Raw genomic sequence first — 27,969 nt, forward strand, 5'->3', positions numbered from 1 at the left:
AGAATTGTCATCTCAAGTTCACTACATTCTTCAAATTTTGCTTTAAGACAGCCTTTAATGTTTTTAAATTTTTGTTTTAATTTCTGATATGAGCTAAGAGTTTCTGACAAACAAGATTCTAGATCAGATCGAGAAAGTTCAGAAAATACCTCTTCAGATTCTTCATCTGAGCTACTTCCGGATGTGGTAGCCATAAGTGCCACGTTGGCCTGTTCATCAGAGTCAAATTCTGATGATCCAGATTCACTATCATCCCAGGTAGCCATCAGTCCTTTCTTTGTCCTGAAGGTATTTTTCTTGAAGCTTTCTTTTCTAGAGTTGTCTTTCTTTAGCTTGGGACATTCATTCCTGTAATGACCTGTTTCTTTACATTCATAACAGGTAATATCTTTGTTAGTTTTACCTTTTGAAGTTGATTCTGATCGATCCCCTCTGGGTCTTGGTCTTCTGAAGTTGTTGTTCCTCTTATTCCAGAGTTGCTTAACTCTTCTGGTTAGTAGGGACAATTCTTCTTCATCGTCAGAGTCTTCTGGTTCAGAGTCGTCAGCATCTTCAGTTTCTGCCTGGAGAGCTTTGGTTTTGTCAAGTTTGCGTCTTTCAGGTCTGGACTTTAATGCTACAGACTTGATCCTTTTCTGAGGCTCATCTTCCTCTAGTTCTATCTCATGGATTCTGAGAGAACTGACAAGTTCTTCAAGGCTGATATTATTCAGATCCTTTGACAGCTTCAGAGCAGTAACCATAGGTCTCCATTTCTTTGGCAGACTTCTGACTATCTTCTTGACGTGGTCTGCAGTTGTATACCCTTTGTCTAGAACTTTGAGACCTGCAATAAGAGTTTGAAATCTAGAAAACATTGCCTCTATAGCTTCGTCATCTTCCATCTTGAAGGCTTCATATTTCTGGATAAGCGCCAGAGCCTTTGTCTCTTTGACTTGGGAGTTTCCTTCATGTGTCATCTTCAGAGAGTCAAGTATATCTTTGGCTGTTTCTCTGTTGGTGATCTTTTCATATTCGTTGTATGATATGGCATTGAGAAGTATGGTTCTGGCCTTGTGGTGATTTTTGAAGACACGTTTCTGATCTTCTGACATCTTATTTCTGGGAACTTCAACTCCATTTCCTGAGACTGGAGGTGTGTATCCATCTGTGACAATGTCCCAGAGGTCAGCATCATAACCCAGAAAGAAACTTTCGATTCTATCTTTCCAGTAATCAAACTTCTCTCCATCAAAGACAGGAGGCTTGGCATTGTAACTATCTCTTTCATTTGAGTGGGCCATAGTTTTTTCTCGTACTGGATCTCTCTACACTGTTAAGTGTTTGATTAGAAAATCAATAACAGAGCCGGAGCTCTGATACCAATTGAAGGTGAGAAAAACAAGAAAGGGGGGGTTTGAATTGTTTGGAAAAATAAGCGCTTTTTCAAAATGAAAATCACACAAGGATTTTATACTGGTTCGCTTATAACACAAAGCTACTCCAGTCCACCCGGCCGAGGTGATTTCGCCTTCAACAAGGACTTAATCCACTAATCTTGAAAGATTACAAACAACGTCTAAGAGAAAGATCTCTTAGTCCTCTCAAGTATACAGACTTCACAGAGTCACTTGAGGAAATAAACAAACAATAGATAAAAGATTTATGTAATCTAGAGTGCTTCTAAGAAAGCAAATATTACAGTATTAAGAACAAGAGTTTTTCACGTTATAAGCAAAAGCTTCGTGAAGATTTAGATAGTAAGAGAGTATTCTTGAACGTTGATGTTTCAGTATGATTTTTCCTTGTATTGTTGTGTAGTGTACTGAATGTTGATTTGCAGTCCTTTATATAGAGAAGTGAGGTAGTAGTTGAAACTGATGAGTAATGAAATGAACTTACGCCATAACATAAACAGCTTCTGCAGGATAACTTTCTCTCCTTGAAATGACTACTTACCACATATAGTATCTTCTTCATTGAAATTGGAGATTAACGTCTCTTTCTGTATTAGGAAATCCATTTGCAAATCTTTACTTGACTTTAACGTTACTCTTTCATGATTAGCAATTTCATGCTCAGAGTATTTGTGTTTCTGGAGAATCTTGGAATCTTGCTTCTGATGTTAATCTCTTGTGAGTTCTGATGGATTCTTCAGATAGTGCCAAGAGCTTCTGAAGTTAGACAAACCTTTGTTCAGAGTCAGAACTTCTAGAGCTTACTACTTGTCCAGATGCTTCTGATACTTTGCTGTTATGCTCAGAGTTAGACTTTCTATAACTTGTTTCCACTTCAGATGCTTCTGATCATATGACAATATGCTTCTGATCTGGTTCTGTATCTGATGACATCATCAGATTTCTTCCTTCTTTCTTTAGAACCCTGCACACTTAGAAACTTTTTGTTAGGGTGCCATTTTTGGTTTCATCCTTTGTTATCATCAAAATCAAGGAATCTGTTGTAGAACAATTTTTGTTCTTACAGTTTCTTCTTGACCTATGGGCACAAAGATTTCAGTAAGATCATCAGGGACAGAGATATTTGCGGTCGAAGAAATAGTTCTCGAAGAATATTTTTGGATAAAAATTTCTTTTTCTTTCTGGACGGAGTAGATGGTGGCGCCTTCGATGTAGGAAAAATATAGGAATGGGCGCCGCCATCAAAATCCTCAGTTTCGACAAAAGGCACCTCTCCAAGAACCTAAGTCATAAGATACGTAAGAGGGTGACTGAATTAAAACATCATGAAACGTTAAGACGCGAAATACCTATGGTTTCGGAGTTAAGGGCGCTTTTTGCTTTTTTGGAGGTTTGTTTGGGGTTGGTGCAACAACTGGAGCCCACTTTCGACCCTAGAAAATAAAGACAAAGAGGGAAAGAGGTTGTTATTTTTGTTTCTCAAAGAAAGGAAAAGCGAGGGAGCAGTAGTTACCTTCTTTGTTTGGGCCTCTTCGACATCGATAGTTTGGATTTTCTCATCTGAAGCATCAGTATTCGGCTGTGGAGCCGGTGTTTTACCAGCGAGGGCGGAAAAAGCGTCGATCATGTTTTGGAGAAAAAATGCACTGGGAAAATATTGACATTGGTATTCGGACCACCACTTGTCAAAGTATTTGGTGGTCAGGAAGGATTGTCGAAATTTGAAGACTGGTAATTCGAGGCGCTGAGTCGACTTGTGAAATTTGAGGCAAGCTTTGTGGCCTTCAAAGTTCAGTTGTCGACCAGTCCATACAATGTCACTCGAATGAGACACCAAAGACTTTGGCAACATTTGGCTCAAGCCACCAAGTTAAGCTTATAACTCATGAACCTATATCCCTTCGATCTAGCCTCTATCCTGATAGGAGTTAAAAATGCCCTCTACACAGCACTTGACAGCACTGCAGCTTGGGGAGAATCACTAGGGAAAGGGTTTTTAAACTATGTTGGGCCAAAGCTTCGATCCACAAATGGGGTCATACCTGGAACAAAAGAATTGGCTTTGATGAACATATTAATATACTTCATGAATAGGTGTTTGTTGGGGTCTCCTGACATGTCATTAAGGCAAGTCTTATGCCTTCTATAGGTCAATCCTGGTTCAAACGCATTATACGCTCCGACACAAAATAACCTAATTGGTACTCGAAAGTAGCGTTTAACCAGTATTGCAGCAGCCACATGGGGCCAGACAAGTTCAGGGCCTTTGAAGTGGAGTGGAGAAGTTTCAATTTTAGTGTCGCAAGCCCTAGAGAATGGTACAGTGAGGCTAGCATAAGTTTACCTAAAGAAACCCGTCGACCCTCATGGATTTGGATTGCCAGGCTTTTGTAGCTATTGGCTATTTGTAGACAGCCAGGACAAAACACATAATGCGAGAGCCAAAGAGTTAGAAAAGCAATATGTTCCTCGTAGAACACTTCAGCAGAGTCTTGATCGTGTTGATCTTCAATATAATTCTGAAGACTTGTACGATTGAAAGTAAAAGCATGTTCCGTCGGGAGAGTTGGGTCGAAGGTTTCACCCAAAGGTGAGAAGCCAATAATGTTTGCCACGTCGAAAAGGGTAGGCGTTAGCATACCACAAGAAAGTTGGAAGGTGTTAGTCGAACCTCCCCAGAAATACATCGAAGTGAGCAACATACATGGGTTAATTCAATGAGCGTTCCTCGAGATTTGGATGGCGTCGAAGATACCTGCCATCTTCCATTGTTCTTGATGTTTGTGTTGAACTTTATTAAGCCAAGCCACATACTCTTTATTTCCAGGAGTGGGCATCGACCTGAAAACCCTGACCTTTGGATCCATGAACTTCACGTCGATGGAGCCATCCTTCTCAAAGGTTGGTGGAATAACGGGAGTAAAACCAGGGAAGTGGGTTTGAACGTTTCTGGGTTGCGTTTTGGTATCTGGATACGGCTCGTGGAAAACAATGAGTTTGTTAGCAACGACAAAAGGAATAAGCATTTGGCGTTGCCAAACTTTCACTACAGCCTCATCAGTGGATGTTGGTTGAGGAATGGGTTTTAAACTTTCTTCTCAATAAGTTGGAACGCAATAGGCTTGTTACCGGCGTTGAAGGTGACTATATCCTTGGCATTAGCAGAGGAGGCCATCGCAGCAAAAAAAGGAAAGAAAATGAGGAGAGTAATATCGTTCTGAAAAGTTGAAGGAAAAATGTGCAAATGAAGAAGAAATAAAAAATGGAGAATGTGAAAGAGTGATATTTATAGGCAAACAAAATGGCAACCAAGAGTCAGTCGATTGGCGACGGCTGTCCGATTCAGTTTGTAGTGGGAAAGTTAGTAGAGGTAGTTGAAAACCCACGACCTAGGAAGTAGCTGTAAATGATGGCATTTTTTCCTTGGGAATCATGGCGTAGAAAGGTATCATCATTGTGAAGAACATCATTAACGATTAGACATCCAACCGAAATTTGGGAAACTCAAAACGCTAAGTTTCTCGATCGAAATGTCTCTTAGTTGAAACTGGCCTTTTAGAGGGGCAATTTGTTAGCCAACAAATTTCGACTATGCCGAAGAAGAAAAATCGAAGTAGGAGGAATGTAGTCAAAGTGGTTCGACAATCCGGAAGGACCTAAGCCAGGTCGAAAGAAGGTCGATTGGGGTGATCTTGTCGAAGTCAAAGAGAAACGTGGAAGGATTGATACAATCGGTTAAGCAGAACGTGGGGGAAGTTGCAAAGGACGTGGGTATACAGGCTCAGACGCGTGGTGTGCTGTGAATGGACAACAACCATATAGCAATTATTTTTTATTACTATTTAAGTAGATTTGATTTTCAGTTTTAAGGGTGACATTTGTAACATTGCAAAAGGAAAACACTTGAAGTATCAAGCATCCAAGAGAAAAGAGTTCACTTCCTGCAAAAAGGTACACTTGCTCCCACATTTATATTCCAACAATTTAACTTATCATTTCATTTCATTTTCTTTGTTTATTTACGTCTTTATCTTACTTTTGTCCGTTTATTTCTTGGCACCTATTTACAAGCATTTTTCTTAATCCAAACACTTCACCAAAAACACACCATATACTCAACACATTAGTCTAGGACTTTGTAGTCGGTCCTGTAAGTAAACCTCAATAGGAAGATTAGAGATTGTTCGCGCGAATACCACGTGCGAACAGTGGTATGTTAGGAAAGTCCCCACAATTGAATATGACATTCATGCCATCATACTCTCTAGAGTACCACAAAATATCATTTTCTCAGAGTGATCCCATCCTTTGAGGCCAAATCACGTTGCTTTGCTCTATGAAATATCATTTCTTTGGAAGATGAGTAGCAACCACTTGTTCAACTACACGAGGACTTTAATTGTTGCAATTGAGTCTCTCTTCTCAATTCATCTCTGACCCAAGTAAATTTAGATCTGACATTAGATTGACTTTCAATTCCAGCACCAGCTGCTGCAAACTATGGTCTGATTTCCAAGAATACTTGATTGTTGAATATAAATTAGGGATATCAGAGTTGAGTAAGAGTGGTAGTAATTGAGCATCTTCACTTCTAGACAATGCATACGCAACTAGTTTATTTGCCCATTCCTTATTTGAAATCAAAACCCATAAGTTTAGCTAACCAAACTAGTTGTAAAGGAGTGTTGAGCTTTTGAACAAAAATGTATAATCAGGTAGGCTCAATAAAGGTGCGTTCACTAAGGCTTTTTCAATGCAGTGAATGCCAAAGTTGTTTCTGAGTTCCATATGACATTATCCTTCCTTAACATAACAATCAAGTGCTTTTCTATTTTACCAAAATCCTTAACAAACCCAACAAGTATCTCAACTTTCACCCATGAAGACAAGGGTGTTTTCAAAGGAGGTTTATTATGATATCTAATTGTTGTCTCTAATTTTATAGTACTTAGCCTTTTTTTACTAAGGTGTTCTAACAATATTCTAGATTACAAGTTTATTAAAAGAAAATAACAATTTTGCATTTGTATTACAGACATTAACTCTAAGACGATGCAACATGAAAGAACAGATTACAAGCCAAAAACAGGCTGCATTATTAAGATTGAAAAATGAGAGATTTCAAAATGTACCAATTCTAATGATATTCATTTATTATTGCCGCATAACCCTTGTTACTGATTGGGAAGGAGTATAAGTGTACAAAGATGAAAGTTGTCTACTTATGAGTTTGCTGTTATGAATAACCTGTTGAAGTTCCGCATCACTTGACCACCATTGTTCCAAGCCATGAGCCTCGAGAAATTTCTGTTTTTCCTTCGACACAACAAACAGTTTTGCCAAAATTTGTCCACCAACATTCTCTTTGTCAACAACTTTCTCTGCTGTGCCGTTAGGATCGTTGTAATAGCAACATATGTAGTCACTATTGTTAACATATAAATGAGGAATCCATTTTGCCATGCCAACAACAGCGCTAGGATCCTTCAAACCATAACCATATAACCGAGACATCCAACTCTTCGATTCGGCAACCATGGTCTTTTCCACATCACTGCTAACTTGAGCTTCCCGTCCATAAGGAATTATAGATTTAACTCTACTCCACGCATATCCGGCCTTTTCTCCAAGATTTTTGAGACTCATGGCTAGTGAAACAGAAGGCGGATTAAACAAATGCGCCTCCACATAGATTCCTTGTTTTGCTAATTGTTTTCCTACTTGAAGAGCAAAACCAGCACCTAAAGAATGTCCCGCAATACACACATTACTACTTCCGTATGCATCACAAATTGATTTTAGAGCCTCCAATGCCACTTTAAATCTGACAGACCCTCTTAAGCTTTCCCAAGCAACGAAACGAAGGTCATCTTCAATGTCTCTCCGCATTGTAGGACTTTTGAGTAATGTTCCTCTGAGTACCAAAACAGCTCTAGGGGCACCATTTGGTCTAACTAGTACTAAGTCAGCTAATGCTGCGGGTCGATCCCATTCAAGTATTGCACCGAAAATGGATCCATCTCTTTCGTCAACTAATGTTTTTGCGAGCTTGTATTTGAACGGAATCCACCAATTTGGAGCTAAGGCATTGTCTTGTGTTCTTTTTTCCTGTCTATCAAGTTCGAGCAAGTAAACTGCTTGTATGAAGCAGGAAATGACAGTTCTTTTGTACTTTGCATCCTTCCTGCAATAACAAAATAACCATCAGCATATTAAGAAAGATCTCGAAATTAATAATTTAGATAGAAACATGGTCCTGAATAGAATATTATGGCGAAAATTGATCCATGTAGCCGACCCCACTCAGTGAGATAAAACTTGGTTGTTGTTGTTGCTGTGTATGTGAACATATGCAATAAAAGAATGCGAATGTTACTAAAATTGTTTCTCCGTCACATTTGACAAGCGAGAATGGTGAACGGGTTTTGGAAAATTGATGTCAATTTCCTGAAGTCACAAATTCATGCATTTGCTAGAGTCACTAACGACCACTAAATTGGAAATATTGACCGACATTTAGATGACTCGTATTCGGATGACAGTAAATAAGATTCAAAGCAAGAACTCAACTTGCGAGTGCCCAATGGTTGTTCCGATTTACGGACAACATAGAATTCATGATTATTTTCGGAAGGAAATCATAAAGGCAGTCCCTAATTAACAACAGAATTCAATCAATTAGATCTCTGAAATCCAAGTAACTCATCCTCATTTAATCACGACCGAAGAAATGCAATCGATAAACTTTGCTAACTTTTTACCAATTCCAGAAAGTTAGAGAAACCTTAAACTCAAAAACATTGTATACCCATTTGGCAAAAGTTCATAACTTTACCCTGACATGATCCAACCCATTATGCCAACATCTTCAAAATTGATTAACAAATAAACAGAAACTTAACATAAACCACACAGAAACCACTAATATTGCTCTGTTACAAAACACCCCATTAACTAGTAGTGTGGTAACAACCTAAAAAGATTAATTTTTTGATGAAATAAAATTCTCAGAAGCAATTAAACAAACATGTAAAGTTGATTAATCAAAAAGGGTAGATATATTACCAACTGGAAATGATGAGGTCTCTCCAATTAAGGGTAGTGAAGTTCCTAGGACCAGACACATGAAAAGCATCAGGGTGAGGTGCAGGAGGATTAGGAACAACACGATTTGCCATGAACATGGAAAAGAACAAAAGACAGGAGTTGTTGTTTGTTGTTTCGGTTTCTTAGTTGTGAAGATAGTGACGATACATTTATGGGAAGGTGGTGATGAAATGGGTTTAGCTTAGTATCCAATTCGGTATGGCCATTTTCTCAATGAGTGGATGAAAATATTTTCTGTTTTCTTTTTTGGATGCTTAACTAACGGTGCTTCATAAATTGTCATATACTATTTGTTAGTAGTATTATTTTTATGTTAATGGATTTTAAATAATTTTAAGTATAGATATTGTTCTCGTATAGGTTAAGCCTCAATCCATCATGGCAAACTAATAAAACACATAATAGTTATGGTGCTACGACCACAAGTGAATCACAACCACCATGCGACTTTATTACATCAAATATGAGAAAATAACATGTTATAGAAGTTAAATACATCATTGATGAACTTGACAATGCAACAAAAGGATGATAATAATGAAGATATACCTATTTTGATTAGGTATAATGAAAAATATATCATGACTAATATTTCAAATTCATGATTGGAATGAAATTGTCCTCAATGAGACGGTTCAAAGATTAAGTTCATGTATATAACTGAGATCCTTGGTCGTGGGAAATTTAAGACTAAACAATTTATTATAATAGTTGTTGAAGGAGATTAGAAAAATCAATACAGACATTATATATATATATATATATATATATATATATATATATATATTACAAGTATTTATGTGTATATTAATTAAATAATAACAACAAATAATTATGTTAACAATTTGCACCTGTGGCCTAATGGATAAGGCGTTTGACTTCTAATCAAACGATTGTGGGTTTGAGTCCCACCAGGTGTGGTTATAAATTTTTGTTTATAAATGTCAATACTATGCCTTTGTACCCAGACCATATTGTCAGGCATATTTGGAACGGAGAGATAGCATTAGTTAAATTCATTCTTTTTTATTTACGTTAATTTTAATTGACAAATGTCTGACATTATTTTTTATTTTTTCAAGAGCATGATCTCAGAAGTTTATTAACTACAGGCGAAAGATTATTGACTTGCCTCAGTCGAATGGGGATTGGTTTCAAACAATTTCGTCCTTATCTCGCCTGAAGGACTTTTCCATGACCGGTTATACTATGTTAAACCACGAGATGCTTCATGCATTTGTGGAGAGATGGAATTCGGAGACCTCGTCATTTCATCTCCCGCTTGTTGATATGTTTATCACACTCAACGATGTCTCATGTTTTCTACACCTTTCGATTAGGGATAGACTCCTAGATCGTGGGAGGATTACCAAAGACGAGGCACTCGATATGCTGGTAGACTATCTGAGGGTTGACCCAGGGGAGACGAAAGAGGAGTTGGATAGGACTAGGGGGCTCATGCTATATTTGAATACCTGAAAAAGGTATATATGGAGGAGCTCCAGATAGTACATCAGGCTACAGGTGATGATTAGGAAGTGGCACTCCACATAGCGCATGTTATGAGAGCATACTTGCTATATTTGGTTGGCACTGCTATTTTTGTAGACAAGAGTGCCACTTATACAAATGTTGTCTACCTACGGTACTTTTAGGATTTCGAGCAGATTCATGAGTAGAACTAGGGGTCACTTGTTTGGTCTACCTGTATTCAAAATTGAGAGAGGGTTGTATGTGGAAGACGAAGCAGGTCACAAGAAACATCACACTACTGACGGTAATAATTATTGGTCTTTTAATGTTTCTTTGTCATTTTCATTTCATCTTTGCAAAGCCATTACTGATAATTTTTATGTTCCAAACTTTTCATTTCAAGCTTGAATCCTCCAGCACTTCTCGCGCATCTCTGGATGGGCGAGTGTTGAGACTTACACTGAGGATATGCCGCGTGCCACTAATTTTTCCTTGCTCAGAGGGAACCAAACCAACCGTTCAGAGTGTATCTTGACCTTTTGGTTGCCGAGGACATACACTTCAACAACTATGTTGATCACCATCAGACATGACCATTTGGCGGGATAATGTTATACTTTGAATGGTTGGCTTGTAGATCGCGTCTCATTGCTCCTCATCTTCCAGAGTGTGTCATACGACAGTTTGGCTACACTTGGATCATTCCTAGACACTTTGTTGTATCTTCTCTTCCTACTTTGACACGTAGACAAATAGATTACATGTTTGATGATTATGATAGTCATCTGGTATTGGAGGAGGCACGAAGTACCATAACCGTGAGCGGTTGGAGCTACGCCGAAGGGTATATCAGATGGTTCTTCAGGGTGTCACATTCTTACATGGTGCATGCTTCTACAGGAGATCCGTCGAGGTTAACTCATCAAGAGATACTAGAAGAGGAGCAAGCACAGTTAGATCATGCTAATGATGTCTTACCTAGATGTCATCGCATTATGGAGATTACACAGACATTGACAAAGGTATTTTTCCTGATGGGTCTGATGTGAGGCAGATCCTAGATGTCATCATGATGGAGGCATGAGGGGTATTGATGTACAGAGACAACGTTGGAGAGCAGGGGGATTGATGGCCGAAGAGGCAGAGCAAGAAGAGGAGGTAAAGGTGATGTAGTTTGACATACACAGTAGTGTATATATATATATATATATATATATATATATATATATATATATATATATATATATATATATATATATATATATTATGGATTGTATTCTATTTTCACATCATGCTACTTTATTGTTGTTCTCATTTTTTTCCGTTTATTGATCTTTTATTTGTATATGACATTTTTGGACCATCTGAATTTATGTACGTCATTATTTGTATATCGTTTCTATGGTTTATATTGCGTGACATAACTTGGTACATAACGTCAATAAATCTTCGTATAAATACACGTAAACAAGAAATAACTTATGATTCATTATGTGCTGATACGTTATAGAGATGTATCTCTGACATTATTACGAAGATATATCTCTGGAATATTCTAACGTTCAATCGGAATTTGGTGCATCCGGAGATAATGATGGATCATCATGAGGGGGAAGCATTCACATTGGGTCAAGTTTGAAAGCACATTCATAAAAGAAGAAAAAGAAGAAAATATTAAAAATAAAACTCACAAATTTATTATTCAACTTCTAATCTTTATAAAACAAAATTACAAACTCTCTCATTAAATTGCAATTTTTGAATAAAAAAATTGCAAATCCTCCCTCAATAATAATTTTTGAATGGAAAAATTGTAAACCCTATCTCAATTGCAACTATTGGACGGAAAAATTGTAAACCCTCTCAACAAACTATTTTTGAACGAAAAAATACAAAACGCTCTTAACAACCTATTTTTGAACGGAAAAATAGAAAAACTTTTCTAGACACACAACTATGAAAATCCCTAATACACCTAAAAGGCTACATTTTTGTTGTTGTGTGGAAAAGTAAAACTAACTTTCTCTATTTATATTACTATTCAAATTTTATTCTCTTCCTACTGCCCGATATTGGACTTGGATGAATATACTATTTGACCCAACAAATCCTCCATTCATCAAAAGTCTCAAGTATTTTCACTTTGTCTTCAACTTTATCTTCAAAATGATCATTATAATTATAATGATTAGCCACATTTGTAAAATATTACTCTTCCATCTTTTTGTCTTCTTTCTCCCTTGATCAGAATAATTGTTACTCTTCCTTCCTCCATTGATCAGAACCTTAGCTCTGATATAAATTGTTGGAAAAATAACAAATAAATAAATATCGGCACACGCAGAAGCATATCCATAAAAGAAGAAAAAGAAACCGATATTAAAAAAAAACTCACAAATTCATTATTCAATTTCTAATCTTTGCAAAACAACTTTTTTAAACAATGTGGGACTTAAACTCATACTTATTTCTCCACACAACTCACATTTATTTCTCAACGAATACATCTCTAAAATTTAGAAGCATTTTTGAATTTTTCCATGGTGGTTACTGGTGGTTGAGAAATATATTTGGTGCTTTGAAAGATCCCCTTTTATTTTTATCTTGTACCCATTCATTGTACTATGACCACCTATGATTAGCATTTTTTCATAATACTCTTAAATCAATTTTTCTATAATTAATATTAAATTTATAATCAAATTTTTTAAATAATTAATGTAAAAGTTTTTATACTAAATTTTTGAGAACATGATCTATGCTTTTATACATAATTTTTGAAAAAACCAATATAAAATTATAAATTTTATTTTAAAATATCTGAATATCAGATGTTTGAAAAAAAACGATATGAAATTATATTTTTATATTAGATTTTTCAAATAGTTAAATAAAATCTTAAATTTTTAAAAATAATTTACTATTTTATATCAATTTTTTAAGCATCTAAAAGAATTTAAAATATACCAAAGATTCTAGTATTAACTTTGTTTTTTTTTAATCATAACTAAAAAATACTAGTTATGTTGATTATTCTAAAAATCCAATATAAAACCAAAGATTTTTTAAAAGTTAGTAGTCTTTTATATTCAATATTTGAAAATTTTACTATAAAAAATCACAATTTTTAAATTTTTTTTTATGCTATTACATTAAACTTTTTTAAAATATCAATAAAAATGAATATCAGATTCTAGTACGTCCTATCAAATTTTTTATTGATGTTGAAAGAATTTTTTTCAATATGTAACTAATGAAAAAATGAAAAAGAACATTTTTGATATTACAAAAATTTTAGAAAGTGCAAGGTAGTATGAGTTTAGGTCCATCACTGAATTCTGAACAAAAATAAATAATTTAAGTCCATAGTCCATTCTACTAGAATTTTGAGACACACGTTGAAAGTTGGTCCTACATGGAACTAGAATCTTTCATCACATAAAAATCGATAAATAAATATTTATTTGTGGTAGTGAGCTACCGCCTTCGCTTGATTCATATAAACCCCAAAAAATTCACAAAAATGAAACTCTCAAACCAAAAATCAATGCCAATTATCAAACTCAGCAATAATTCTTCTGATTTCTCATGGCCATCCATCTGAATCTCAGCACAACTTCTTCTCTTCCTTCAAACCCTTCCTTTCTCAAACACAAACATAACGTCAAATTCAATCACCCTCCTTCTTCTTCTTTAATAAACAACAAGATATGTGCTCAATCACAAGGAACTGACGCTGGTGTTTCTGAGGACGATTCTTCTCTTGGTACGTTAAGCATGAATTTCGATTTATTAATTATACTAGTACAAATTTCTGTGGTTATGGTTTATGGTTTAATAGTTGAAATGTCTGACTTTTATTGTTAGGATCTTTATCTTCTTCTCGTGCACAGCTGGATCTCTTGGAGCAATTTACATCTACAACCTCATCAATCAATGGTATGCAGCTCAATAGAGCCGCTATTGACTAATTTTGATACAATTGTTACGATACTGATTGCCGTTATACCTTATGATAATGTTTTGGCCCGATACTGGTAAAATTATGCAGTTACACAGTTAGCCACATCTTTGTAACCTCTTAGATTTTTTCTATTTGATTTTGGGAAAATGATAACAACTATCAGAGCGTTTCTGTTTTCCAGGTAATGAAACCGCTGGCGGCTCTCGGAAACTTTCAATTCGCGACCAACTTGCGCAGTTGGTTGGAGATAGGGACGATGATTTCACCATTCCCTTAGGTAAGAACTTGAAGAAAGTGAGTGCGAAATTCTTAACAACTTCACAAAGGAGAAATATCAAGAGACAGAATTATCTAAATGAGGTTTCTCAAAGAAATGATTCAACTTTTTTTGCAACTATAGGAGCTTTTGTCATTCTTCCACCTCTTATTATACTAGGAATAGCTATATCAACTGGTTATGTACAGCTTTTACCTTAAAGACATAATGATTTTAGTGACTCTGAATAGAAATATTTGCATATTACTTACTCTTCCTAAAATTAGTTTCTTGAAGCAGATTATGAAGTTTGTTTGTTAGTATTACATTTGTAGCTTCTTGAAATTATGGTTCATTTCATGCTATAAAAAAAAGCTGGTCACGTTTTTCAATTTGATTCATCTGTCAGTCTATTTTCACGTTAAATGTCACATGGCTGACAACTCAGCTGTCAAATTAATCTCCATCTCTAGAAATTTCTCTCAAATATGTTTTCGACTCTGTTAATATTTTAAATTAGTCACATGTTGTTATTAGAATTAGAATGTAATTCAAGTTCTTTTTTTACTTGTAAAAATTTGCAAGGCAAAGTAAATGTCACAAGTTTGTTACTTGGTTTTAGGTTTTACTGATCATTTTAAAAGGCCTCTCATCATTGTAATTTATTTATTTCTCTCTCTCAATCTCAATTTGCATATAACTTAAAACACTAATTATCCAAAAGTACAATCTCCAATCAATTCTTAACCCCTTTATCAGTATTTAAGGGAGAACACTATGCTTCATAATGTAGATCTAAAGATGTGTTTGAAACCGTGAATGATGATTTTTAAGCATCATAGAAAAACGGTATTCAGGTGTTTAGAAATATTCATCGTGAAACGAGCAAGAAAGATGAGAAATAATTGTTCTTGATCCATTAGTGTGTGAATTTGATTGTCTTTAGAAAGATAATTAAGTAAGAAACGATCAAAGATGTGTGGGATACTCTCAAGAAATTGTATGATGGAGATGAGAAATTAAAGAAATTCAAGCTACAATCTTGGAAGGAACAATATGAGAATATGCAGATGAATAATGGTGAAGCAATTGCAGAGTTTTTCTCAAGATTGGAGGTTTTGACCAATCAAGTGAATTCATGTGGAGAGAAAATATGTACACAGCAGAAAATGGGGAAGATTCTAAGAGTTCTATCTGTCAAATTTGATCACATTGTGGGGATTATTGAAGAATCTATTTTAATGGAAACTCGAAGAATTTGAAGCATCTCTTAAAGCTCGTGAGTTGAGGCCGAAACATAAAAATTAAGATAAGATGTTCGAACAAGCGTGTTTAACATCATTAGTTCGACATCTCTATTAATGTTCCTTGACATATCTTATGTTGTCTTCGTAGTTTCTCTTGTGAATTTGAGATAAGAAGGTGATTGCTTGAAGGCTTCATGGAATGTTGTATTCGTCAAAATTATTTCTTCAGAGTTATTTTGAGAATGTCTAAACGTCTTGAATGCAGTCTTTTCTTAATTGAAATCAGTGTGTTAGGCAGATTCAAAACATGTGTATTTTTTAGTTTTTTCTCCTTTGTTTCTTGAGCTTTTGTCTTTGCCTCTTCACTTACGTTTTTTGTCAACTTTCTTTCTGTAGCTTTTCCCACTTTCTTCCTTTTTTTCTTCAACAACAACTTCTTCCTTCTTTTCATCATTATCATCTTCACTCAATTTGTTGTGTTCATTTACATTACTTGAAGTATTGACATTGGTTTGTTGAGAAAGTAGATGCTTGACTAAATGGCCAATTTATGTTACAAAGTTTTTGATTGAAACATCTATGCTTTGATGGTCTTCCACAATCACTTGCATGAACTGATTCAGTGTATCCTCTGGTCTTGATGTATTGTTTTGAGGAAAGTTTTGGTATGAGATTGTCTGTTAATGATTCTGCATATCATCCATAATTCGAAATGTTGTTGCTTTGACATTGTCATGGTATTCGTTGGTTATTTAAGAAGTATATTGTTTCATCTAGTGGAGGAAAATGTCTTGTGGGATGATTCCAGTGCAAAGCTCACAATAATAAATTTTCTAGTGTGTAGGTACCTTCTACATTTCTTTGTGAGAGCATTGAGATATGTTTTGTTACCTTACATAAATAATATTAAACAAAACTATCAAACAACTATTAATTGGTTAGTCGAGTTATAACGAAATATGCACAAGTATAAAAAAAATATAATATAAATAAAATATTGAAAATCATAAAAACTATTACAATGTCTTTAAAAACTAACTGTAATCCTCGACAATGACATTATTTTGTTGCAGTGCAGGTAACAAGTACAATTTAATCGTTTTCACATGGCCTAGTTATGTTTTAAAGATTGTTCAATAGTTATTATTACTAAGTATGGTTTATAAGATTGTGGTTGTTTGTGAATACTGAAATATATAATGGAATAAGATGTAATAAATAAATTGATAACTAAATCCATAATAGTCAAACTCACAATGATGAACATGTTGGTGTTGTGTTTCCTAAATAAGTGACCCGGTTTGCCCATGGAACAACAAACTTTTCTTTATAGGTGTCAACCGTATTTGATGTACATACTTAACAAATGAATGGATATCAACATATATTACCTTAAAATGCTTAAGTGTTGCTCAAATTAAGATACACTATTTGAATACATGACCATGTTCTATAGATCCATAACATGCTCTTTCCTATTAGATTTGATATACTCCTTGCACTCGATACTAACATTTTTTGAAATATGAAATACACACAACAGATGAAATGAATATGGGAAGACAACTTCCATGACATTCATCAAGACTAATGTCGTTGACCGGGATGACCTAACCGACCTTCGGTACCACATCCCCTAACTACCCGAATGCGTGACCCTAACCCACATTGATGATTCACCCCAGGTGTTTGAGGATTTGAGGGCCCATGAACATCACCACCACCTGCAGGAGATTGCCTAAGATATTCAGACAAATCCTCATAGTCTTGTGTATGCAATGAAGCGCTACCGCCATAGCTGAGTTCATGACCCATGTCAGAGTAGTTGGGTTGTGTTTGAGTTATTGGAGGGCGACCAGGATGACTGAAGGGAGACATTGGTGTGAATGATGCGTCGAGAAAAGATTGAAATGATTGTTGTGGTGTTTGGTAGCCATATGGTTGTTGCATGTTTTGGTTTGGTGATGTTTGGGTTTCTTGACTATAGTAGGAGGATGGACGGTATCAGTGAGTGTTTTGGCTAAGGTGGTTATGGTAGGGTGGTGTGTTGGGTGCATAGAGATGTTGGGTGCCTTGATGATGATCTTCTTATTGTTTATGGTACGGGGTATGCTCTTGGTATTGTGGTTGGGTGTTTGGCATGGTAAGGTTGTAGGTTTGTATGTTTGTGGACCAAAAATTTTGATGGGTAGGGGTTTTGAGTAACCGGTCTGGAATTGTTGTCAGGGGTTAGATGTTGAACCTTCTTGTGTGTAAGTTACCTGGAGTGAGTAGTATAGACACATATCATCGACGAGGAACTCAAATCCAACTGATTTGTACACAGCCATATAACTACAATTTGATTTTTCTTCGGTTGGCATCATAGCATTAGTTAAGACATGTTCTTATCTTTGCTTCCATTTTTGAGACTTAGATCTAGCGAAGCTTTGCCAAGGGTTAGAGTTTCATTTGCCGTTAAATTTTCGTAGATGTCATTCTCTGAGGTTTGTCGGGGGATCTGGGATGTGCTAAAGCATACCGAACTACAATTTAACATGATCACTATGATGCATCTCTACAATGGTGAATCTTATGATCGGTGTGCATGGTGTCTAAACGGTTGCATCTTGTTCGTTGATTTCATGGTCATGATCCAAAAATAAATTGATACATAACAATGGTGCAGATGAAGTGTGCGTTAAGAAAGAGATACTAATAGTCACTCTTTGACCATCTATCTTGTTCTCACATCCAAATGATAATGATGCAGATGATTAGTGACTAGAGACCAAAAGTAAATGATCAATTCTTTGACTTACTACCTCTAAAAATCAAATAGAGTGAAAACAATAATTCAGATGAAAAGACCTTGGGATCTATGATTAAAAATCAAAAGCAAAAGTTAACTCTTGGACTTTTGACTTATGATCCTCACTCGTGTTAGGTGTTGTTTATTTTTTTTTGTTTAAAGAGAATATGATTTTGTTTATTTCAGCTTACTTTCGGCAACCCTTCTGAAATATAGTAATGAAGATTTTGTTCGCTTATCACAATTCGTTAAAACTAATTCTGATACTGGCATCAAAGAGTACCTATCTAAGCATCATGGTAAAGTGGATCAAGCAGATAACTCAAGGGTGGTTGCTGGCCCAGAAGAAGATGACTCAAGGGTGGTTGCTGGCTCAGGAGAAGATGTCTCAAAATAAACTTTTTTTGGTTTTCTCGATACAAGTGAATTTGATTCAAAACATATTTTGTGTGTATAGGTGGTTGATTACTACTATTGATATTTTCTTTTTGTATACAAGTGAACATGCCTCAAAATCTATAGTCCTTTGATTTTGTCGATATAACTGAACATGATTCAAAATATATTGTGTGTTGATTTTATCGATATAATTGAATATGATTTAGAATCTATTGTGTGTCGATATAACTGAATATGATTTAAAATCTATTATGTGTAGATATAACCGAATATGATTCCAAATCTATTGTGGCGTATCGATATTACTGAACATGATTCAAAATATATTGTGTGTTGATTTTGTCAATATAACTTAACATTATTCAAAATCTATTATGTGTTGATTTTGTCAATATAACTTAACATGATATACAACATTGATTCTCTTATATGGTAGATTATTTTTATATAAGATTGATTTTTCCATTTTGTTTAAAGAATTGCATATAAGATTGATTTTTCCATTTTGTTTAAAGAATTGGAAATTTGTTTTTTTTATAATCAAGAATTGGAAATTATCCTCATGGATATCTTTTCAAACATTAAACTTTTTGGAGCTATGATGAATTGATTATTTTGAAATTAATTCTAAAGTGAATTAATTATAAGTAATTTGATTTTAAAATCAATTAACTTTTATGATATTTTTTTTAAGTGTCAATAATATGACAACTTGATTGTTTCAAAACAAATTTTAAAATAATCTAATTAAAAATTTTTAACAAATAATTAACTAATTGCGACATCTTTTTAATTTTTGAAATATTTTATAAAACATATTTTAAAAGAGATTATTTATATGAGTGTCGTTTTAATTCTTGAATTTTTATAACACAATTTGTAACAATTTGATTGTTTTGAAACTCGTCTTTAAAATAAACTACTTAAAATTAAATCTTTTTAAAAAAGATTGATTATATAAAAAAAAATTATATTTAAGTTTGTCATAACACGAGTTGTTCAATTTACTCGTTGTTCATGACGTTTTAGTGTGGTCGTAACGAATTCTCGTCTGTGATATTTTTTCTTCACATGATAATAATAGTATCAAGATCTTTTGATACTGTTCAAGATCTTCACATAAAACTATGCATGCTACTTTGAAATAAATAGCATATACTAAATATTTATAAAAACATATTTATTTAATATGAAGATTATTAAGTGTTGGTAGATTAATTATGTCAAAAAAAATTAATATTAAATGTTTCTGAAAATATATCGTTATTATAATGAAATGGGGTGAAATTTAACATTTTGATTAAATATTAAATTTATAATTAACACTTTTAAAATTAATTTCTAAATTTTTTTTAAAAAGCAACTCTAGTTAGAAAAATGAATATCAAAATGATAAAATCAATTATAATGAAAACATGTCAAATCAATATATACTTCTAAATCAAATTTTGTAGGTTGATTGTGTGATCACCTTATCAAATTGAATTAATATAGGTGAGATAAGAGATAGATTTTCTATAAATAATTAAAGATTACTAAATTTTATAATTTTATTATAAATGTATTAGTTATTCATTAGATAATAGATATGTAACATTTGAATTTTTTATAATGAAAAGAATTAAAGTGGCCTTGTATTCTTATTGTATATAATATTATTTCTCACATAACTTGGTTCATATGTGAAAGTGGATGGTATTGTTATTTGTCAATAAAATGCATGACTTTAAAAGTCATATAATTCATGAGAATAAGGAAACATATTTTCGGTGTGATTTATTTTATTTTTTCTTTTTAATTTATTGAAAATAAATTATATATTAATTATATTTTTATCTTTCATTTTAATTAATACTCTTAATTGTATCTTTATCTTTCATTTAAATAATTATATTATCATGTGAGAAACCATGACACACTCTAAAATAATGTACTTTCATTAACTTATTAACTTATGGTTAAGTGGACTTTGAATGAAAAAAGAGAAGGATGGGAGGGTAAGTTTTCAAATGCCTTTGAAGACTTATAAATAAATAATGATAGATGTGAGGTTTTTTCAAAAATAATTTTGTTATTAGATTTAAATATTTCACATTATCAACGAGGCTAAGATATCCCATTCGGTCACGCAGTTAGAATATTTGAAATATAATTTATATATTTCTTACTTAATTATTATCAATGTAAAAATACATTTATTGTTTCATATTTTAAAAAATGGCCGAATGTTGGTTTCACGTGTCTTATGAGTTTTGCATAATTTAAATAAAAAAATTCTTTTGATTTTTAGTAAAACAACGTTATTAATTATTATTATTATTAGCGTAGTAGATAGGGGAATTGAGATACATTAAAATATTAAAATAAAACACTTGAAATAAGATGTGGAAATAGTATCAATAATATAAATATTTAAAACAACAATCAGGGTCGGTCCGAATATATATGTTCTAGCCACCCGGTCCGTTGGACATATATGTTCTACCCACAATTTATGTGAAATAGGACAAGAGTTTAAGTCTGCTCCTTTAAATATATAGGCCCCATTTTTTCTCAGCTTTTTTTTGTGAGACGGGCATTAAAAACATCACTACATTAAAAACATCTAGAAATGAAGGGCTTTTTATTTAAAATAACTGTTGTTTTATGAATCTTGCATGGTGGCTGAGACTTAAAGAATCAACCATTCATCATTTTCCTCCTCCTCAGGTCTGTATAAAAATCAAGCCACAGCAGCTATAAAGTCAGACAACAATCAATCAAACAATCAAAAGAGCTATAAAGTCAGACAACGAACCGTTACCCATCATGGTTCAAAAGAAAAAACATGAAGAAATAACAAAGACACTGAACATACTAACAAACTAAATTCCTAATTAAAGGAATTGTTTCTCTTCAGTAATCCAATTAACAAACAGAATCAATACCATTCACTGGTATTCGATGTATAGAAATGTATTTTTTTCAACAATCAATGATCATATTATAACATCTTGTTTGAAACAAAAAGTAATCGCTAAATTCAAAATCAATCTTGTACCAGTACATAAAAGACAAAAATAAACAACTGCATAACAGGTAAAACAAAATACTCAACAAAAAACAAACTAGGAAAAATGCAAACTACGTCAGAGTTTGCCGGGAATGAAGTTTTGTTAAAACACAATTATCTTCAGAAAGCTCTTAATGTGCTAACTGATAAAACAAGCAACTCCAATATGAGAAAGGAAATGTGATTACTGAATCACATAAACAGGTTGGGCCTGTTTGCTTTGTATGTTGTTTTCAGGCTCCTGGTTGGTGGCCTAATCTTCTTGAACACCAAGGGGAACTTGATTTTGGAGTTGTGGAACTGCTTAGTGCTCTCCCTTTTGCAAAGACTGGCTGGGATGGTGGCAGTCTTAATGATTTGAATGCATGGAAACCTGACCCTATGACGAGATGCCATTTCGTTGTACATTGTCTCAACAGCACCGTTTAGAGTAGTATCACGGTATTCCTTGTACATATTGTGATAACCAGTACGACTCTGGTATCTCAACCATATTCCATAGTTTTTGATCTTTGTGGGATTTTTCTCAAAAATCTGCAGTTCAAAGGTGCAATCAGTAAAAGTATTATAAACCTTCATGTACAGAAAGACTACAGTTAAAAGGTGCAATATAACCAAAAATAGTACACAAGGAATCTTACTCCATGTATTCTTTCATCTCAATAAGGATTACTTTTCTAAGATAAGTAGAGTAATTGAAACAAGCAATAAAAAAAGCATAATTTCAAAGCCCAGCAATTAGTCATACTGGTTTCATGCTTAAACCCTCTATGAAATACTTGTGGATATAGATAGACATTAAATTTAAAAGAAAAAAATGGAAAAATCACCTAAACAAATTACCACATCAGGTTTTCAGAGCTAGGATTTGACATATAGAGTCTTCAAAACAGCTAATATTCGATAGTTTGGTGAGTAGGTTCTAAAATGAAGTGATAGAGCAAACTTCAACCCAGCACTAAACAAAACTAAGCAAGCACTACTAATTGACTTATAGTCAAAATACCAAAGCAAACAGAACAACATCCCCCTCCCCTCAAAATCAAGTAAGATAAAATCTGTAAACATAAAACACGCTATTATTAACTTTTAAACCAGCAGCAAAAAAAATTGCAGAAAAACATAGAACATTCTCCATGTCTAACCAACACTGCAGTGACACCAAACATCATCTCAATTAGAAGATCATTTTTTCTTAGATGAAGGAATTCCTCAATAATCAAAAATTACAAGCACTTAAAGTTATTACTTCCGGATGCAAACTAAGTTAATCAATTTATCATTCTCTTCACAAAACTAACAGACATTAAACAACAAATTAGTACCCTAACTAAAATCACACACAGCATTGTGTTTCCAATTCATCTAATTTCATTAACTAATTAAACTTCATAAATCAAAATCAGCTATCCAGAGAGTCCAAAGCTGTAACTAAAATTAGGTTAATCTTTAACTGAACAAAAGCTTCACCATAGTTCTAAGTAGAAATCTATCTTAACGCCAACCCATCTAAATTCTATCAAATTTCAGTTTACTTCTACAATTGATCGATGAGCTTACCTCATTGATAGCCAGCACTTGTCCATTGCTTTTCTTAACCTTCTTCAACTTCCTCAAGAAATACCTGCAATTATTAACATTTGTTAAAAACCAAAAACCAAAAACCAAATAATCATATTAAATGAAAAATCATGATAACAATTTATTAGTGAATTAGAAACGTACCAGAATTTGGATTTGGCACGAACTTCATTGGTTGCCCAAAGCTTCATGCGGTAAATCTTAGGGTGTTCATCGGTTTCCGTTGGAAGACCCCTTCCGACGACCTGGTACTGGTGAAACTGTTTCAACAACAATCAAAACCGCGTGAGAATTCAAACTAAAATCACTTCAAAATGGAAAAAAAAATTATCCATTACTGGTACAATTTTCTATCACCTACCTTTGCCTTAACCATTTTTACGATGAGCAGCGATTCCGATTGCGACTCGCCGCCGATTCAAGTTTTGCTGTTTTGTAAAGGGCGTACGAAGAAGAAGGAAATGTGATATATACGTAAAACCCTAATGGACAAGGGGCTTCATGGGCCCGATGAGTTTGGCCCATTGAAGCGGCCCACTTAGAGCAAGAATTAGAGAAACAGATTTAAATGGAAAAGGAAGAATTTTTTTTAATGAATATTTGAGTTAAGATTAATGGCTATATATATTTTAAACAAATATATATTATGTGGTTTTTTAAATAAAATATTTACAAATTAATTTAAAATAAATAAGATTATAAATTTTGAATATTTATAAATAAAAAATATATTTTGTAGTTTTTATTTTTATAAATATATAGTTTTATGTTTTTATGCTACTCCTTACAAAATATGTTAAATATTAAAATGGATCATTGTGAATAGATAATTATTTGTGATTTTCTTTTCTTTTTATGAATAAAATGATGAACATTTGATGTGTCGATTCAATACGAAATATATATATTCATTTATCGAATCACTATTTATCAATTCATCATTTCATTGGTAAAAATAAATATGGTTATTAACATCGTCTATTTGTTAGAGCTTTAAACATTTTTTAAATATAGGTTTAGAGCCGTCAAAATGGGACGAGGCTCATGGGCCGACCCATCGAGCCCGGAAAAATTAGGGCCTGGGTCTTATTTTTTGAGCTCATATTTTTCCGGATCTTTTTTGGCCCGATCCGAAAAAGCCCTAAAAAAAGGGGTCGACCAGTATGGACCATGGGTAGCCCAACAGCCCGAAGTAAACTTTTTTAAAAAATTAATTACCTTACTTAGCACATGAATTTGGTCCATCTGTTAGTATTCAATTATTCAACAAATTCATTAGTAAATATAATTACACTTTATTCAATTACTTAACCCATTGATAATCACACTTATTTAATTATTATTTAGTAAATGTAAGATTGAGATCCAAACAACAACACCATAACATCCCTATTAGATGCTTTTGAATTTGGTTTTGTACGCATTTGACGACATCTATATTTAGTTATGATGTTTTCATATTCATTATATTATTATAATATTTTTCTTTGTTTATTCATGATTTTACTACCAGAATTTTCGATGTTTTTAAATGGTATGAAATGTGCTAAAGATTTTTTATTTATGCAAATAAATAGTTTTTTATTTTAATTTGCTTTTTTACGTGTTTTTACATTGTAGGACTGACAATACAATAAAACTAATTCTGAAGTAGTTTGGAATTCATTCGGCAACTAATTAGTTGAATTTCGTTCATAAGACAAGTTAAGTTTTGACCTAAATCTTTTGTAACTAAATGATTTAATTGGTAATAAATCTATAATCTTGAGTTGAGGATTTTTTTTTAATTTATGTAATTTGAACAAAGAGTTGAAGTCATTGATTTGTAAACTTAAAATGATTTTAGTAATAGAGTGAAAATAATTTAAAAAAAAGGATAATATGGTTATTTACAAAATAAGGAGAATTATTTATTTATTTTTAATGGGCCCATTTAGGGTCGGGTAGCCCGCAGCCCAGACAGGGATGGGTCTGGGTAGTAAAATTAGAGCCCATATTCAATATGGGATTTTTAGACTCAGCTCGAAAAAACCCGAGGCCCGCCAGGGTCAGCCCGTTTAGGGCCGGATAGCCCATTTTGACAGCTCTAGATTTATGATTCACCTTTTTAAATATATTTAATATTGTAATTTATTTTAGAAAAACTTTTAATACTTTAGATTATAAATATCTAATTAAAAAACTTGTTCAATTTGAATTTGATTAAAAAAATTATGATTGGATTCTTACAATTTTACAAGTAATCAAACTATCAATCATGATAAATAGAAAAGTTTTTGGATTTTTTTTTTGCTCTAAAGAAGTGAGGCAAGGAGATTCTATGTCTCCCTTGCTTTTTTGTATTATTAAAGATGCACTAAGTAGACATCAAATTAGTTGGTGGATTAGGGTAAGTTGGCAGGTATATTAGTTGGTAAAACAGTCATTTCTAGCCACACTTTTCTACACATGATTTTATGATATTTTGCAAAGCTATTAGGAAAAATGCTTAAGTCATTAATCATCTCAAGAATATGATCAAAATTATTGTCAACATATCAGTCCAACTAAATGTAATCTTTCATGGCAAAAAATAAACAAAATGTAAGCTTTATGGTGGAGGTACTTATCTATCTATGACGACGCACATTACAAATATGTTTGGATTTATTGTGGAACATACACCATTTAGCTAACTTGAAAATTCTATATTCAAAGGCATGCCTATAACTCACCGTCTTCTGATCATAATAGATAGAGTGGTCCAACTAGCTACTTGGAAAGGGTGTCTTCTATCTATAATGGACATGGTTCAATTGGTCTAGGAATTCATACAATACATGCTTCTATATAGTCTTAGAATTTATGAATGATCATTTAATCTCCTTAATAAACTAGATTCTTGCGTCATAAATTTTGGGTGGACATGTAGCATAAATAGTAGAAAGTATAATACGACGCCTTGAAAGATTATTTGTTTACCTTTGTCTGAAGGAGGTCTTAGTCTAAGGGGTATTAAGACAATAAACAAATATGTTTTTTTATTTATTTGTTGGAAGTTATTGACTATCAATAATCAATGGTCTTATATGCTTATTAGCAAATACTTCAGACACACACACAAAAACAATCATGCATCATATTTCTTCTTCAATATGGTCTGACATTAAGTGTTCCTTTTCTTTTTTGGAGAAAAATAATATATATTAGGTTGATAATAGGAAGAAAATTGATTTATGAACTAACAATTGGTTGAGATATAAAATTAAAGGTTTGCACCTAGTATTTCTAGTGGATATTCAATTTATGCAAACTGCAAATGTCAAATCAATTATCCAAGCAATCATTTGGAACATTCCCCATGACTTATCCTTTTTGACACCTCAAAGTATTGAAGATATTTTGAAGATTAACTTGGAATTTGATAATACTACTATTGATAAACTCATTTGAACAAGGTTTGCAACTGATGATTTTTCTTTTAAAGATCCATACGATGGTATTGTGAGGGATCACATCGAGGCTTATTGGAGAAAATTCATTTGACATCTCTATAGATCACCCATTAAGTCATTAGTGACTTGAAAACTAATGCATAATGTTATTTTAACAAAAGACAATCTGATTCGAAAGGGAATGCATGTAGTTTTGAGGTGCTCTCTCTCTGTAATCATGTTGTGGAAACTAGAGACAATTGATATCTTAGATGCGGATACACCTTACTTTTTTGGTATTGGTGAAGCGATTTTTTGGCATGAATATTGATATAACTAATTAGAAAGCTTATTCAAACTTGCTAGTAGAAGTTAAAGCTCTCAAATTTAGAATATGATCGCGGCTCTCATCATAATAATTCTTTGGAAAACTTAGCACACAAAAAATAATATCAAGTTATAAAATGGTAAAATTGACTTTGATAGACAATTTTCATGTTAAGCATTTGTTTTATATGACATATATTTCTTTCAATGGGCACATGTACACCTCAATTCACGTATTTACAATTATTAAATGTTTTAACATCAAATTTCTACCTCCTCTTTCACCTAAAATCATACAAGTTAAATGGAAGAATACTAATTTAGGTCGGTCGTAAGGTCCACCAATAAGTAAAATCCCGGTAGCGAAATAAGCGAATATTACATGAAGAAAATGCATAATATTTTACCTTCGCGTAATAGAGTATCCATTACAAGGATACCATGTGAATCTTCTATAATCCATTAAATAGGTGATCGCGTCCCACGCGCATGTATTTACTAATCATATCCCTTATTTAAAGAGAAAACGAGCCACCCATCAGGTATTCAGATCATTTACCTTCAATTCCCATATTCCACTTTCTTAATGACTTGAGAGATGAAGTGTTAACCTTGCAGTTCAGCCCCCTCTCCAATGCATCAAAAACCTCAAACAACTGCAACGAACAACAAATTTATCATATGTGATCATCATATAGTTCCAGAGTAGAATATTGGCGTTGTCTATGGGAATCGACTTGGTATTTCTATGATTTCCCTGATCTATGATTTCCCGATTCAACCGAATCAGATCCATATTTCTTTCGATTGAAGCATAGATGTACATCTCTATATCAATTCTACCAAATCAATGTCAAACTCTTTCCATCAGACGATGGAAGTTTCCAAAGCCATTTTTTTGCCGTTGAACAGTAAGTAACTGCAATTGTCAAAGCGGGTATGGATCACTACATCAAATAACG

General features: G+C 33.4%; 3 protein-coding genes and 1 non-coding gene across 4 annotated transcripts; 2 read left to right on the top strand and 2 right to left on the bottom strand.

Moving 5' to 3' along the window:
* Window positions 1–6,367: 6,367 nt before the first annotated feature.
* LOC127117771 (GDSL esterase/lipase At4g10955) lies at window positions 6,368–8,775 on the bottom strand. The gene is made up of 2 exons (XM_051047879.1): window positions 8,463–8,775; window positions 6,368–7,581 (listed from the first exon to the last, which is right to left on the bottom strand). The coding sequence occupies exons 1-2, from the start codon at window positions 8,579–8,581 to the stop codon at window positions 6,552–6,554; spliced, it is 1,149 nt and encodes a 382-aa protein (XP_050903836.1). The 5' UTR covers window positions 8,582–8,775; the 3' UTR covers window positions 6,368–6,551.
* A 576-nt stretch (window positions 8,776–9,351) lies between these two features.
* Window positions 9,352–9,424, top strand: TRNAR-UCU (transfer RNA arginine (anticodon UCU)). The gene has a single exon. It is a non-coding gene; the product is annotated as a tRNA-Arg (tRNA).
* Window positions 9,425–13,427: 4,003 nt separating this feature from the next.
* LOC127117772 (uncharacterized) lies at window positions 13,428–14,464 on the top strand. The gene is made up of 3 exons (XM_051047880.1): window positions 13,428–13,743; window positions 13,845–13,916; window positions 14,123–14,464. Exons 1-3 carry the CDS (start codon window positions 13,566–13,568, stop codon window positions 14,416–14,418), a joined length of 546 nt encoding a protein of 181 aa, XP_050903837.1. The 5' UTR covers window positions 13,428–13,565; the 3' UTR covers window positions 14,419–14,464.
* Window positions 14,465–21,580: 7,116 nt separating this feature from the next.
* On the bottom strand, window positions 21,581–23,796 carry LOC127117773 (60S ribosomal protein L18a). Its single transcript, XM_051047881.1, has 4 exons — window positions 23,629–23,796; window positions 23,412–23,527; window positions 23,247–23,310; window positions 21,581–22,220 (listed from the first exon to the last, which is right to left on the bottom strand). The coding sequence occupies exons 1-4, from the start codon at window positions 23,641–23,643 to the stop codon at window positions 21,879–21,881; spliced, it is 537 nt and encodes a 178-aa protein (XP_050903838.1). The 5' UTR covers window positions 23,644–23,796; the 3' UTR covers window positions 21,581–21,878.
* Window positions 23,797–27,969: the final 4,173 nt, after the last annotated feature.

The sequence above is a fragment of the Lathyrus oleraceus genome, chromosome 2 (assembly GCF_024323335.1).
Source record: "Lathyrus oleraceus cultivar Zhongwan6 chromosome 2, CAAS_Psat_ZW6_1.0, whole genome shotgun sequence".
Taxonomy (NCBI): domain Eukaryota; kingdom Viridiplantae; phylum Streptophyta; class Magnoliopsida; order Fabales; family Fabaceae; genus Lathyrus; species Lathyrus oleraceus.

Bases quoted from the DNA above. Each gene is read 5' to 3' on its own strand.
- LOC127117771 (XM_051047879.1), bottom strand. From the start codon at position 8,581: ATGTTCATGGCAAATCGTGTTGTTCCTAATCCTCCTGCACCTCACCCT. The intron at 7,582-8,462 runs GTAATATATCTA...TTGTTATTGCAG, and splicing joins GACCTCATCATTTCCAGTTG to GAAGGATGCAAAGTACAAAA.
- LOC127117772 (XM_051047880.1), top strand. From the start codon at position 13,566: ATGGCCATCCATCTGAATCTCAGCACAACTTCTTCTCTTCCTTCAAAC. The intron at 13,744-13,844 runs GTACGTTAAGCA...TTTTATTGTTAG, and splicing joins TGAGGACGATTCTTCTCTTG to GATCTTTATCTTCTTCTCGT. The intron at 13,917-14,122 runs GTATGCAGCTCA...TCTGTTTTCCAG, and splicing joins TACAACCTCATCAATCAATG to GTAATGAAACCGCTGGCGGC.
- LOC127117773 (XM_051047881.1), bottom strand. The intron at 23,311-23,411 runs GTACGTTTCTAA...TAATAATTGCAG, and splicing joins CGTGCCAAATCCAAATTCTG to GTATTTCTTGAGGAAGTTGA. The intron at 22,221-23,246 runs GTAAGCTCATCG...TTTGAACTGCAG, and splicing joins AAGTGCTGGCTATCAATGAG to ATTTTTGAGAAAAATCCCAC.